The 14628-nt window shown below is 55.4% G+C and overlaps 1 protein-coding gene across 2 annotated transcripts in view; it reads right to left on the minus strand.

The window, feature by feature from the left end:
- The window catches only part of UNC5B (unc-5 netrin receptor B), an 84216-nt gene that overhangs the window by 18667 nt on the left and 50921 nt on the right, over nt 1–14628 (minus strand). For both annotated transcript variants that reach the window (XM_059052739.2, XM_067025436.1), the window contains exon 2: nt 965–1189. In XM_059052739.2, coding sequence (XP_058908722.1) covers nt 965–1189 — 225 coding nt within the window. The remainder of the gene's footprint in view (nt 1–964; nt 1190–14628) is intronic.

Here is a 14628-nt window from a genome sequence, read left to right on the forward strand (position 1 = left end):
CAAAAGGAGACAGGGATGAGAAGGGAGAAGCAGGAGAGACAGAAGGAAAGAAGAGAGGGCTGAAAAAGGAGGAGAAAGAAAAGATCGGGGAGGAGATGGTAAAAACGAAATCAAAGCCAAGGCAGGCTCTGGGGCAAAGGAGTCACCCCGAGACTGGGGCTGCCCAAAGCTGGCCGTCTGCAGGTGACCCGCAGCGGGTGGCCCCCCTCCCTGGCCTGAGTCAGGGAAAGGATTTCCACCCCTGAAGGTCCTGTACTGTTAAACAGGGGCTGGGCTCTGGGAGATGTGAGGAGCCCCAGGCTCTGCCTCCTGCCTGGGGTGGGGGGCGCCCAGGGATCTGCACACATCCCAGGCTTCCTCCTAGTTTCCCACGCTCTGCCACTCTCCTCTCCTGCAGGACTTGGGCTACATCCTAGCACCACCTCCATGATTACTTACTTAATATTACTGGCCTTTTTTTAAAAACCGAAGCCAACTGATTTCTATGAAGGAAGCATTGCATCATTATTGTGAACAAAAACAGCATCACTTCTCACCAACACAGAGGACCTGTGAAACTAGCGATGGTCTAGAATTCTGGTTGGGTGTTGGGGGCAGGGGCTGCGAGACAGAGCCGGCTCCTCTTCCTTAAACAGGGAGCACAGCAGGTGCTGGGGGAGCGGGGAAGAACCCTAGTCACCGACTGGACCTGCTCTCTGATGTAAGCAGAGGACGGAAGGAAACTGGAAAAGGGAGCTAGCTCTCAGCAAGGGATTTGGTGCTATTTCACCTGGTCACCCAGTCAGACAGGGCAAGCGGCCAAGCCTTGGGGAAATACTGGTCCAGGGTGAACCTCAGAGGGGACACTGAAGCCTGGGGGTTCCGTGGCTGTATGCGGTCTCACATGGAGCCAGGGTGGAGCCAAGCCCAGGACCCTCTGGGCCAGGGGTGACCTGGGGGTGCCCAGCGAGTGGGGTGGGCTCACCGGTGGCCTCGTCCAGGCTCTCCTGCGTGACGTGGTCGTTCTGGCTGACCCACTCGCCGTTGCACTTGAAGTAGATCTGCGTGGCGGGGAAGGCACGGCAGCGCAGCTCCACCGGCTTGTTCTTCACGATGTAGGCGTCCTGCGGCTCCCGTAGGAAGTGCGGCAGCGGCTCTGCCGGCGCCGATGGGAAGGAGTCTGGGAGCACCTCGCTGCCAGAATCAGTGCCTGCAGAGGATGGAGGGTGGGAGGGCTCCGTGAGGCCACAGGCTGGGAGGCCTGGGTCCCCTCCATCCCCTGGGGGCCATGGTAGAGAGAGGAGGCCAGGGGAGGAGGAGGGGTAGACAGCTGAATGAGACCTGCTGGGATGCCCTCTGTAGCCTGGGAGAGGTCTGACACTCCTGTGGCCTCGGTTTCCCCACTGTGACCTGCTTTTAAGAGGCTGTGTTTTGGAGCCAGTCCCAGCCCTGTGATGCTGTGTGATTCTACTTTTTTACAGATGGAGGAGTCAGGGTGGCCCAGGGAGGTGAGGTGACCCGTCAGGGCAAGGACACACCTCTCCAGCCCTCCCCACTGGCCCTCCCCGGCCTCCCTCCAGTTTCCCACGGCGATGCCACAGTATGTGAAGAGCTGGAAATGGGCCTGAGGCTGGAGCTCAAACCAGGCCGGCTCTGCCCCGAAGCCACAGCTGCCCTGTGCAGCCCCAGCCAGCCAGGCTGATGGAAGCAGGGAGACAAGTCAGGGCCCACAGGGGCGAGGGTGGGGTGGCAGCACCAGGCCTGGGCTCCCTGGTGCTTGTTCCCAGAGTGCCGTCTCCTCCAGGAAGCCCACGGCAGGCAGCAGCATGCAGGGGAGACCACCTTCCCTGTAGCCTCCCCCCAGACCCTCCCTTCCTCTGGTCTGTGACTCTGATCCACCCCCTTAGCCTTTCCCACTTCAGCCAAGTCCACACCCTTGGCCCTATGGATGCGGGCACTCAGGAGGCTGGGAAGGCAGTGAGGCTGTGCCTGTGGCCATCTCCTCCCGCAAAGGGGCCAGATGGAAACCCTGGCCTCGCCCGGCTCCCTGGAAAGAACAGCACCTCGGGAGGTGAGACAAACAGGAAGAAAGAGGGGCCTGGCCACCACCAGTGTGGGGAGGGAGGGAAACCAGGCTGGGCCAGGCTACTGGTTTACAATCCACATAGGAAAATTGACTTTCCAATGCCAAGCCCCAAACAATCAGGTGGCTGGGGACAAGCGGCAGGGGGCTTGTCCCCCTCTGCTAACTGCTCCCGAGGAAACAACGAATTAAGCTGCAGGGGTGCATGTGTCTGCCCAGCCCCTCGCCAGCCTGCTACAGTCCTGTCACTGTCCCAGCGCTCCAGTCCATCAAGTGGAGCTGGGGCCCCAGGAGGCCACGAGTGATACACGCTCGGCCCTCGGGAGCCCCCCTTTGGGCAGAGGGGCCAAAGGGACATATGGTTCTTCAAGACCAGAATGAACAAAACGTGCCTAACATGCTTTATCAGTGTCATCTCCTTGGGGATCACAGCTTCTGCTAGGACGGAGGCTCTGAGAAAATGCATGGGTTGTCACTGGCTCCAAGCTCTGGGCTGTGGGTGGGGTATGTGTGCATGACCTGGGGGACCGAAGGGGAAGCCAGCAAGGAAGAGGATGAATCCAGCATGTTCCCTGTGACCATGGAGAGCCCTTAACTCCGACCTCGTTACTTTGTCTCTGAAGAGGGCAGGGAAGTGAGCACTCTTCCTCTCTCTGGGATCTTTTGAGGATCATATGAGATAAACATGCATGAGTGCCTAGGAGGAGCCCAGGTACAAACTGCTGCATCAAAATAGCAACTAATGCTTCCCTGGAATTAACTGCTATGTTTCCATTTACATAGTTAACTTACCTAATTCTTGCAATAACTTTGCAAGGTATATTATATTGGTCCCCAGTTTACTGACGGGGAAGCTGAGGCTCAGAGCAGTTAAGCAACTTGCCCAAGGTCACACAGCTAGCAAGAGGCAGAACCAAGGTTTGAACCCAAGAAACCAGACTTCAGTGTTGCCCAGGGCTCCACACTGCCTATTTGTGGAGCAGCTCCATAACACTGTGGGTGTCCCCATACCTGAGATTCCTATTAGACCCTGACACTGGCCGGGTCTCTGCAATTATGGGGGCTCTCTCACCAAAGGGCCAGCAAGGCCAGGACTGTTTTTCGTGTTTCAAAGCTGGGGAAATTGAAGTCCATCAAACTGATGCAGGGTCACCTGGTTAGTGGGCATCTAAACTAAGAACAGCACTGAGGATTCCCGAGGCCAGGCCAGGGCTCCCAAACACCTGCTTTCCTCTGCCAGACGGGGAGACACCTTCTCTGTAGGTAAACTGGCAGCCCCTAGGATCTGGGAATGTGGGCAGTTGATGGCGAGATGACACAGTGCCCAGGGAGCTGGACATGGGTCTCCCGGTGGCCTGAGAGCTGCTCACTGTGGCCCTCTCCCCAGGCGGGCAGTTCTAGGGAGAGCAGTGTGGAGCAAAGAGGACTCCAGGCCCACCTCCCGCCACCAGCATCTCTGCTTCAGTCTCAGGACTGAGGAGTGTAGGGCAGGGCTCAGGCTTCAGACTCAGACACCCCAGGGTCTGAGCCAGTCCTGAATGGCCTCAGGCACCTCATCTGCGAAATGGGGGGACTGGACCCCTCTCTGGGGATGGCGGCCATGAGAGCAGGTATATGGGAACCCATGGATGCAGCTGCAGGCTTGCCCTACCTTCTAACCACACAGACTCCAGGTGACGGCCACCTTGGCTCTCTGTGGCACTGCGGGCTGCATTTATGACTTTGTTTTATAACCCGAATGTGGCTCATTTACAAAGCAGGAGGAGACTCGACTGAGGAAAGTCAACATTAGACATCCATTAGGGCAGCAGGCCCGAGTCTGGCGGCCCCGTGCCCCACCCTGCCACCTCACCCCTCCTCTCAGCCCTGGCACAAAGACTCAGCCCTGGTCTTGGCAGGAGGACGGCTGGGCGTCCTCATCACGGCCTCCCTGTCATTCGGGCCAGTGCTGGGTGGCTCTCTATGCAGCCACTGCTCGCTTGCCCACATCCCCATTCCCCAGACGTCCTGCAGGAAACAAGGAAGCAGCAGCAAGAGCCGACCTGAGATTCCTCCCCACAGGGACCACCATGGACCACGTGCTGGCCGGCACACAGTAGGTGCTCAGAGAACACAAATTAAAGGTGTGTGGGAGGTGCTGCCAGGGCCTGGGTAGTGAGTGAGTTGGGCCCCTGTCCTGACCAGTGGACACGTCCCTCCTCCTTGGCCCTGGCTTGGGCCTTAGCGGCTGAGGAAGGTTCTGCAGGTGTCCTGGAGGGGGGCCACCTGAGCCTTTCCTCTCCAGCTTGGAGGGGGAAGAATCATGAAGTTGGGGGCTTCTGGGGGCTCCCTCTGACAGAGGCCTTCAGAGGGTATTTTATATTAACTCACTGAGCACTGAGGCAATCCTTGACAGAGGTTCCCAAACTTTTTTGGTCTTTAATGTCTTGGTAATTTTTACCCAGTAATTTTACCCCAAGGCCAAAAGAAATTCCTAGTGGTTTTGTTTATTAAGTAGTTAGATCCAACCAGCTTATGTGTGTGTGGGTGGGTATGTGTATATCCTAACAACTTAGTATCCATTAGAAAAAATAATACACGTACATTGAAAGAAAGGTAATATTTGTATTCCATTCCTATATAGCCACAATGACTTATAATGGGGATGTCTTGGAATCACAGTGGACATTGCTACCCTCACAGTTTGTCTGAGTACTCCCACATGCCAAATTCCCAGCTGTGCAAAGGTATGGTGCCATCTAAAGTAAAGAAGTATGTGTGATGCGGAAATTGTAAGCTATCTTGAGCTAGTAGTTGTTGCGGTATCTGGCAGCTGTCCAGTATTGCTGTGTTTCCATGGAGATTAAAAATATCCCACAGCACCCCTATAGCATCCTCGGGTGCCTGGGTACACAGTTTGGGAATCACATCCCTTCGGGAACCAAATCTCTGTTAAGTTAGGTACTATTATTAACCCCATACTACAGATGAAGAAACTGAGACCAAGCGAGTTTAAGTAGCTGACACGGGGCTATAAAGCTAGTATGTAGCAGAGCTGGGGAGCACATCCAGACAGGTAGACACCTGAATCTGACTTCTGAACTGGGAACTGGCATTATGTCCACTACTTGCCAGACGCTTCAAATAGTTCATCTAATTTACTCCTCACAACACCCAAGGTGAGCATTATCTTACCATGTTACAGATGAAGACATGGGGCATCAAGGGACTTGCCTGAGGTCACCTGATCAGTGGGAGGACGCCAGGCTTGGAGCCGTATCCCTCGGTCACCTGTCTCCCTGGCTTCACTACTGCTCTCCCCACCGCCCCATCTTCACAGAGGAGAATAAAACACCTAGGAAGAGGTCACCTAGGAGGAGGAGTCTTTGCCACTGCCAGGCCAGATATGAATTTCCCCCTGGTGGGAAAATGGCCCACATAAAGTATGGTTTTCCAATAGCAGAATTCATTTGAACCTATAGTTGCAAAAATGCAACCTGCCTTTACAGCTGCATACACGAATGGCCTAGCTAATCCCAAATGAAGGTAGGAAAGAGAACGCATCCCTGCACAGATGTAACCAAAGATGGTCAAACATAGGAAAAGGACCACTGAAGTCAGGAGCCCTGGGTTTTCACCCCAGCTGGGGACTGGCACTGCTGTGTGGCCTTCCTCTCAGGCCTCGGGGCCTCCATCTGTCAAATCGGGAAGCTGGTAGAGTCAATCTCTTGAGCCCCACTCTGGTTCTCACACTTTGAGATTTGAAGATGCCTGATGGGGAATCTGTTAATGTAGGACAGGGCGCTGTTGGGTAAAGTTTTTCTTCACAAAGCGAATTTGCTTAAAGCGGGGTCACCTTTCTTGCCTGTGTTATTCCTGGCGCAAAGACCCAGCACCTACTGGGATCCTAAGGCACAGTGTTGGGGGGAGGCTGGGAGGGAGGAGGAGGAAGTATTTGCTGCTGGGCTCTGCCGACCATGCCGCAGCCCACCCACCCTGGCCTTGGATGAAAATGACCACTGGAGTCTTTGGTGGGCACTACTCAAACCCTCGCTTCTCATTTCCCTGTTCCTGCCTGTGTGGGGTGTCTTGGCAGCGGGGCTCACTCGGATGCACTGAATCACAGGGATAAAGATTCCTGCAAGGGCCATCTCGTACGACATGCCCCTGCCCATCAACTCCGTATCCAACCTTGACTCACACACCTCCAGGGATAGGGAGCTCACCACTGCCTTTCTCAGCCAGGCTCTCCTTTAGACAGATCCAACAGAAAAGCTTTCCTTACTTTCTGCTGAAATTTGCTGTCGGAGGCTCCAGCCATCGCTATAATTTCAGCCTCTGAGGTTACACAAAACAGTGCGCTTCCTCTTCCCCATGACAGCGTCCCAGCCTCTGAAGGTTGCGGCCTGCCCGTCCTGGCCGTCTAGCCTTTCTCTCAAATACTCACAAGACACCGTTTTGCATCTCACCACCTGGCTTCCTCATGGGCAAGTTCCATTTTGCTCACAATCCGCTTCAAATGTAGGGAGGGGAGGTGACCAGGGTGGGGGTCTGGTAGCACCTCCCTGCTTCTGGCAGCTCGAAGGCTCCTTGGCAGTTGTGGGTGGCTGCTTCTAGAAAGCCGGGAGCACACCACATGGTTCTTGGTGTCCCCCATGGGGTCCAGGACAGGGTACCAGTCCCCTGGGACGGGAGTGGAGCTTGCAAGACAGAGTGAGGAGTCTGAGCCCAGTCTCCACCCGACAGCAGGACCCGTGCCAGGCCGTATGCTCCTTCCCAGGGGCTGGGCCTGGGCAGTGCCTAGTGTGGACACACCTGGCAGGTGGGAGGTCCTGATGGGGTGGAAGTCAAGGCCACGGGCTTATTCAAGACGTACCAGAATCTAAGCCAGCAGAATAAGCAGAAGCCAGGGGCCTCGGAGATGAAGGAAGTGGGTTCAGGACAAAGGTAAAGAAACCATATTTCCCAGAACTACCCCTGAGAGGAGGGGGAGACTAAAACTACAGCACTCAGACATCTCTGGATGGGAGACTGTCACTGGTTGCTAGGGGAGGCCAGAGGGGTTGTGCTTCCCTTATGGTGAGCCTGAGCCTGGGGTCCAGACTGGACTGGCGCATGGTGGAATGGGCTGGCCTGAGAGCCAGCAGACCAGTTCAAATTCAAATCCTCACTCTGCCACTGAGACCTTGACAGGGCCTCAGTTTCCCCATCTATGAAAAAGGGGCTAATAGGTACTGCCCTGTCAATTCTGAGGTGTTGTTGTGAAGGTCAGCTGAGAAAACAGATGCAAATGTGCTCTGTTAACTGGGTAGAGCCCATGCCCCAGGGAGAGGCACCAGGCAGGAAAGCTTCTCCGTGTGTTGAGCCGTGTGTGGGGAGTCCTGAAACCCTGCACTGGCAGCCTCCTCGGCCTATAGACACCTGAGCCCCTGTAGGCCAGAAGCACAGCAAGTCGAGTGCAGAGGCACCCGGAGCCCTGTTCTACCAGCTCAGAGAGGGGAAGTGACCAATGCAACATCACACAGCAAACTAACAGCCAAGCTGGACCAGAGTCCCATTTCTGGTTCACGGCTGAGGCGGGAGACAGCACAGCATGGCATGGCTATGGGTAAAAGCTTGGGCTCTGTATTTTCCCATGCCTGGGATGGAAACTCACTACCATCCATCTCAGCCAGGTCTACCCCTGGCCACTAGGGCAGAGACCTCAGAGGCTGCAGTGGTTTAGTAGAGAAGGCCTTGATACCCCTGCCCTTGGTTTCTGTTCCCAGGTGGGTGACAATGCCAGGCCTGGGACACCCCCCACCCCAGGCTCAACTGCAGGGAGTGGGCATCTGTAGCTGAGCAGGGCTGGCTGGTGCGAGGCGGTGCCCACACTGAGGAACAGGACTAGGAGGGGTGAATGGGGGGCAGGCGGGAGGTGAGGGAGAGAGAAACGCCCCACGCTGGGCACATTTATCATCAGCAATCACAGTCTAGCCCCTGGACACCGGCTAATTCTCGCCAGACTTGACCTCCCACTGCATGGAAAATCTCTTCCATTCACTGTGAGGTGGATGTGCTCAGTGGGGAGTGGGGAGAGAGCGGGGAGAGGAGCCCGCTTATTATTATGTTTTAAAAACACATAAACCCCACATGGAAGGACCCATCCCTGGACACAAAGCCCTTCTTCCATCTGGCCCTGGCTTCTGGCGGCTATGGAGTTCAGACTGGGGCCCCCTCAGAGATGGTTACAATGGCCGTTACTGATGACAAATGGGGGCTGGTGGGCTTGGGGGGAGCCGAGTTCTTCCTAACAAAGGAGGCCCCTTGCACAGCCCTTTTCCCATACCCTCTGCAGACCTGCCCATGCCCGTGACATCACTTCCTCTGCTGGCCACAGGAAGCAGCCTCACCAAGATGGCCAGCTGGGGCAGGACCCTGCATCCTGAAGGGGTGTCTGGCTGATGCTGAGAAATCTTTCCCCTGGAAGGACTTGGGACAAGTGAAGGATCGATGGGAGGCTGGGGACAAGGCCCCAGGGCAGGTACAGAGCCCTGGCATGAAGCCCGGGCCCCATTTTCTAGGGGCCACACTGCTTACAAAACAGAGAGAGGACACTACAGCTCCTGGGTCATTGGTCTATCCGCAGACTCTCAGTGGTACTTGGGGAAGCTGTATACCCACGGGCCCAGACCCTCCCTTCAGACCCTTTCTCTGGCCACTGGGTTCCCTCGGCCTGGGCCTCAGTGCCTCTAGGGCCAAATGTTAGTTCCCCTTCCAAGTCGTATTCACTGTGCCTGGAGGTCTGGGCCCTGAGGAGGGGGCATTCTGCTTTCCCTTCTTCTCTTAGACAAGGAACGCAAAACCCTCTCATCCATCACCCTCCAGATAATAACCATTCACCCAGCACACAATGTGATAATAAACATCATCGACAATATAAAAATCCAGTGAAGTAGGCGTTCCACTTCACAGATGAGGAACCTGGGGCTCAAAGAAGTGAGAAGACATGCTCAGGCTCTCAGCTACCAAGAAACAAAGCTCTTCCCATCAAAGCACAAGGCCTCCTTTGGCCCACGATGCCCGTGGGGGACCAGCAGGCGGCAGCTATTGTTTTGCCCTTTTGCAGATGAACAAATGAAGTCTCTCCAGAGTTCGCTAGATTGCTGAAGGGGAAGAGGGTCTCAGCTTCCTGACCCCAGCACTTGGCCCCCCTTCCTCTGTGAGCCTGACAAGTCTTGGACTTGTACGGGATGCCCCAGCCAAACAGAGATTCATCCTAGCCTGGGAAGGGCCCACTGGTATCCTGGTGCAGCCCCTAAGACGCCACACTCAGACATACATGCTCACACCAGCAGACCCACCCAAGCCCTGCTCGAGGTCACAATCCACAACCAACCCCCCGGACACCCAGAGAGCCCCAACCAGGCTGGGACAGTGGCTCCTTTCTTAGGGCTGCTGATGTCAACTTTAAGGCAATGGCAGTGACTCTGGCCTGTGGGGGACCTGCTGTTTTATTTGGTCATCTCTCCCCCATCCAGAGTTGGGATGGGGGTGAGCTTGAGTTGCAATATCAGACTCCACCAAACACCCAATAGCTTAGGTCCCCACATGGGGAGACCCCCCTTTCCCTCCCCTGCATCCAACCCATGATGCTGCCGAACCCGGATGCTGCCAGGTAAACCTTCAAGGTGTGCTTCAAACTCCACGACTGCCCACCACCACCTCCTACCGTCTCCAAGCCCACAGCGCCCGGCCCAGAACCCCCTCACTGTGCTCCCTTCTTCCCCTCTTGCCCCCTCAAGTGCACTCTCCTCACAACAGCTGGGGTGATCTTGTAAAATACAAAAAATCACTCCCCTGTTCACACCCTCCAATGGCTTCCATTTGCACCTGGAATGAAGTCCGAGCCACCACCGAACCCCCAGACTTCAGAGGCTCCAGGCCACCCAGGTGTGTTTCCTGCCCTTGTGCATGCCTGGTTTATTCTCACATCAGGGCCTTCGCTGCTCTCTCCTTCTGAAATACACCTCTCCCCGCCCATCTCCTGATATTCCTGGGCTGACTCTCTGTCACTGAGATCTCAAATACCAGTGCCACTTCCCCGGTGAGGCCCTCCCTGACCACCCAGTGTAAATTCACCATCCTTGATGCTATCTTCACATTGTCCTGGTTTGTTTGTTTTTCTTGACAGTGTTCATCTCTCTCTGGAATTACCATCTCCATGTACTTGATTGTTTGATGTCTGTCTGGACAGGTCTACCCTCTGGAAGGCAAGCTCCTTGAGAGCCTGGAAATCCTGTTTGCTCGTTTAGCTGGGCCCACTGAGGACACAAGACTTTCTCCATCTGTGCCGCCCAGCCTCTCTGGAAACACCTGGGGTGGCAGGTGGGGGTGGGAGGGAGCAGCCAGAGGAGGTGGGCATAGGTTGGGCTGACCTGGGCCATGGGAACCAGTCGCTTTGGAAACCCCATCCTGTAGGATGCCACCAAGTGATGGAACCTCAGGGATCATCTAATTACTGTCCTCTAGGATGGAGACCAGAGAAGGGGAGGGCTAGCCTTAGATCACAAAGCACCTGAGCAGCAGAGCCGGTAAAAGAAACTGGCCTCTAGACTCCAGGGGTAGTGAGGACTTTATTTTAAAAATCCTCCTTTTCTTTCTAGTGAAACTACGTTTTTTTTTTTTTTTTTTTTTTATCTCTTCTGATTACAATTTAGGAAAAAATGAGGATGACGATAAAAATCACCCATTCCCACCCCAGGTGACCAGAATTAACACTGGACATTGGTCCTGACTTTTTTTAGATGCGCACATATTTTGTTACTTACTGGGTCTTGCCAGACACAGTCTGTGTCTCCTATGCTTTCTTTGAACGCTGTTAACTGAGGACTTTTAAACCACAAGCGAAGTGCACCAGGCATCTCCCTCTCCCTCTCTCACAGTCACACATGTCACAGGGGCACAAGCCAGCTGGGCTGACTGCTCCTGCATGGCATTCCGGGTTGTTGGAGGAGCTGCAGGATGCAGAGCTGGTATGGGAGCCGCTAGGCAATGACATCAGGATCTCTTTGCACATTTGGGCTCAGGGCAGAAAGATGCCTGTGTCCTATCCCTGTCTCCCAGAAAAGTCAAAGTGCCCATGGGTACAGCCTCTGGCCCAGGGGCTGCCCTTCCAGGTGAGGTGTCCCCAGGCCTCCCTGGAAAGTTCAGGGTCAGGGCTGTTCTTAGAGCGCCCCGAGGCATAAACTTCCCCTGCCTTCCCAGCGTCATGCTCTAGGGTTGAGCCACCCCTCCTTGCAAAGGGGAGCTGGCTGCCAACACATTGCAAAGTGGAAAACCTGTGCGATCGTTGCGAACTGCCGTCAGCACCGTCACACCTGGCCAGACCCCACCCCAGCGCTGGTGTGGGCCCCCTGGCAGGCACCAGGAGGTGGCTCAGACCCTGGGCTGCAGGGCCCTTAGAATTAAGTCCAAGCCCTTCACTTCCAGAGGGGGAATCCTGAAGCCAGAGAGGAGCAATGCCTTGTTCCGGTGCAAACAGCCGGTCAGTGGCTGCAGCACCTCTGGTATCTTGGCATCACATTGGCATAAAGAGAATCACAACAGGGAGAGAGGAAGAGGGGTGCCAGGACTCTGGCCTTTGTCAGCCTGTGAAATGGGGCATGGGACAAACCAGGAGAGGTGAACAGAGAGGTGGAGAGTCACAGCAAGAAGGACAGAGAGAAATCTGAGAGCACCTGGGAGTGGCGGGGGTTGAGAGGGGCTCTGTGGGGGTCTCTTGTACTTTTCTGAACCTGGAACCCACTTGGGTTCCTGCTTGGGGCCCTGGAGGCAAGTGAAGAAGGTGACATCCGTCTCTGGCCTTCTTCCACACTCAGCTCTGCCTCTTCCACAAGGCCGGCACCAGCCCTAAGGCTCCATGGCCCCCAGGGAAGGCAGACCTTGCAGACTAGGCTCCCAGGAATACCCTTCGGACCAGAGGTAGGGAGTAACTAGTCTCAGGTCACACAGAGGGTTGGAAGCAAAGCTAGGACTGCAATGTGGGCATCCGGGCACTCAGCCCAATGCTCTTGCCCTTGCCTCTCTCTGGTTCCAACAGTGGGGAAGACCCTAGCCCTGAGCTTGGGTGAGCAGCTGAGCTGTCAGGGGTAGAGATGTGGGGAGACAGGTGGCACTGGCCCAGGGGAAGGCCTAGATGGCCACGCAGGTGCACCTTGAGGGAGACAGGGCAGGGACTCACCTCCATTTCTTTATTCATCAAACATTTTCTGAGTGCTTTCCCTTGATCATGCCTATAGCAGGATCTGGAGAGCCACAACCAAGCTTCAGTTCCACCAACAAGAAGCTCACAACGAAGATTCAAGGTTAAGGACCCAGACAGCCTGACTCCCAGATTCATGCTCAGTCTGCTTCTGGCCTAGCTTCACAGCCACGTGATGGTCCTTCTCCTGCTGAGCCACCATCGGTGCAGAAATAAATCTACAGCTTTGTCTGGAGCTCCCTCCTTCTCCATCAAGGAGTCAGTCCACCTCCTCCAGGAAGTAGGCTTTGACTGCTTCTGCCTTGACAACTGCAGGGATTTCTGACTCTCCAGGCTCCTAAAATCCCTCGTATTTCTTTTTTTTTTTTTTTTTTTTTTTTTTTTTTTTTTTTTTGCGGTACGCGGGCCTTTCACTGCTGCGGCCTCTCCCATTGCGGAGCACAGGCTCCAGACGCGCAGACTCAGCGGCCATGGCTCACGGGCCCAGCTGCTCCACGGCACGTGGGATCCTCCCAGACAGGGGCACGAACCCGTGTGCCGTGCATCGGCAAGCTGACTCTCAATCACTGCGCCACCAGGGAAGCCCCCTCGTATTTCTTAGGCTGAAGCACACTGGTGCTGCCACTGGCTCATGAGGTGACCTTAGGTGAGCCACTTCCCCGTGGACCTCAATCTTCCCTTCTGGGGAATGGGGCCACTTTGATTTGCTTCACCCTTCAGGGTTATTGGGAATATCAAGGTCAGAAGTGTGAAACTGTTTTGCCAGCTGGGCTGCCTTGTCCATTTGCTAATTTTTATTATTGCTTTTCGCAGTGAGAAACAGTAGGCGTACTTTTGCTGGGCTGGCAGGGGCGCTGGCTGACATCTTGACCAACAGCTCCAGGGTCTCCCTCCGGGTTTGAGGTGCCGGCCAGGTGCCCCACTCCCCATCCCCCACCCTGCCCCGGCCTTCCAGCTGCTGCCCAGTCCACTCTGTGATGACACGGAGCTGCAAAAGGCTGATGCAAGCTGGAAGAAGGGAATGAAACAGACTTGAGTGGGGCAGATGGAGCTCCACCCCCAGCCCCATGGGACGCCGGGCCCGGCCCCTGACTGCTTGTTTGCACCTGCTGATGTAATCGCTGGGCCTCCTTGGCTCAGGGCTAGGCCTGCTCACTTCGGCCTTCAGAGCCAGAGGAAGGGTGTGATCATGGCCGCGTGCACCACGAAAGGGCTCTTCTCTCGGGGGGTGGTGACTGGGCCCCAGTGAGGGTAGAGGGGAAGAAAGAGCCAGAAAAAAAGCATGAATAAGAGCACGGCTCAGAAGTAAGTAGGACCTGGGTCAACCCCAGCTCTGCCACTGTGCCACTTCAGGGGACTGGTCCCATGTCTCTGAGCCTGGACATAACAGGCACTCAACTTGTCACTGTCTTCCAGGGATATCTCAAGGTGGATAAGGAAGTCTGAGACAGGAAAAGAGAAAGGATGGAGGCGTGGTTCTGTGGAAAGAAAACATCAGAATAGTCCTGGGCTGGCCACCAGCTCACTTCCTGGGGCCTCAAGCTTGCTGATCCATAAAATGGGCACAACATCTCTGTAGGCCACCTCACAGAGTTGGGGCCAGAGGTGTGAAAGTGTGACGTGACACTAAAGCATGTGGATATCTTGGGGGACCTGGGGACAGCTGGGGAGAGGTTCTTGCCAGGAACCTGGGGCTCCCAGAGGCTGGGTAAGGGAGGTGGGGCTGTCAGCTCTGCACTCTGCCTTGCCTGGCCTCAGGAGCCTCCCCTCGGGGAGAAAGGCATGGAGAGCAGCACACACCTCTCCAGAGGCCTCCAAGGAATCATCAAAAACACACAGGTGACAAGGACCAGAGCCAGGACCCACTCCTGGAAACTGCAAGACCACTTGCATGCAGTCGAGGGCTCCCCGCCCCACGAGCCCAGGGGCTGGAGATTGCCCTGTCTCCAGACTATAATTCTCAAATCTGGTTTCCCTGGCGATGCCTTTGCTCTTTCCCTGAGAAAGGGTGGGGAAGGAAACAGCCTCACATAGTTCATGTGTCTTTTTGGTTGACACTGAAGGCAAAAAGACAGGAACCAGGCAGGTGAGGTGGAGACGTCCATCTCAGCCGTGCCCAACTCCTCAGCCTGGGAGAGAGGGGTTACCTTCCTAACTGGGCCCTCAGTGCTACTTGGTTGCACTGGACGGGGAGCTGCACTCCTGCTGGGATTCGTGAGCCTCCCTAGCCACAAAGACCCATCTTTCCCTTTAGCCAACCACAGCTACTGTTCATAGGCCAACCCACACCCAGGCACTGTGCAGATCACTAGGAGTACATCACCTACCTGAATCCTCTCAACAA

Source organism: Kogia breviceps, chromosome 2 (assembly GCF_026419965.1).
Source record: "Kogia breviceps isolate mKogBre1 chromosome 2, mKogBre1 haplotype 1, whole genome shotgun sequence".
Lineage (NCBI taxonomy): Eukaryota > Metazoa > Chordata > Mammalia > Artiodactyla > Physeteridae > Kogia > Kogia breviceps.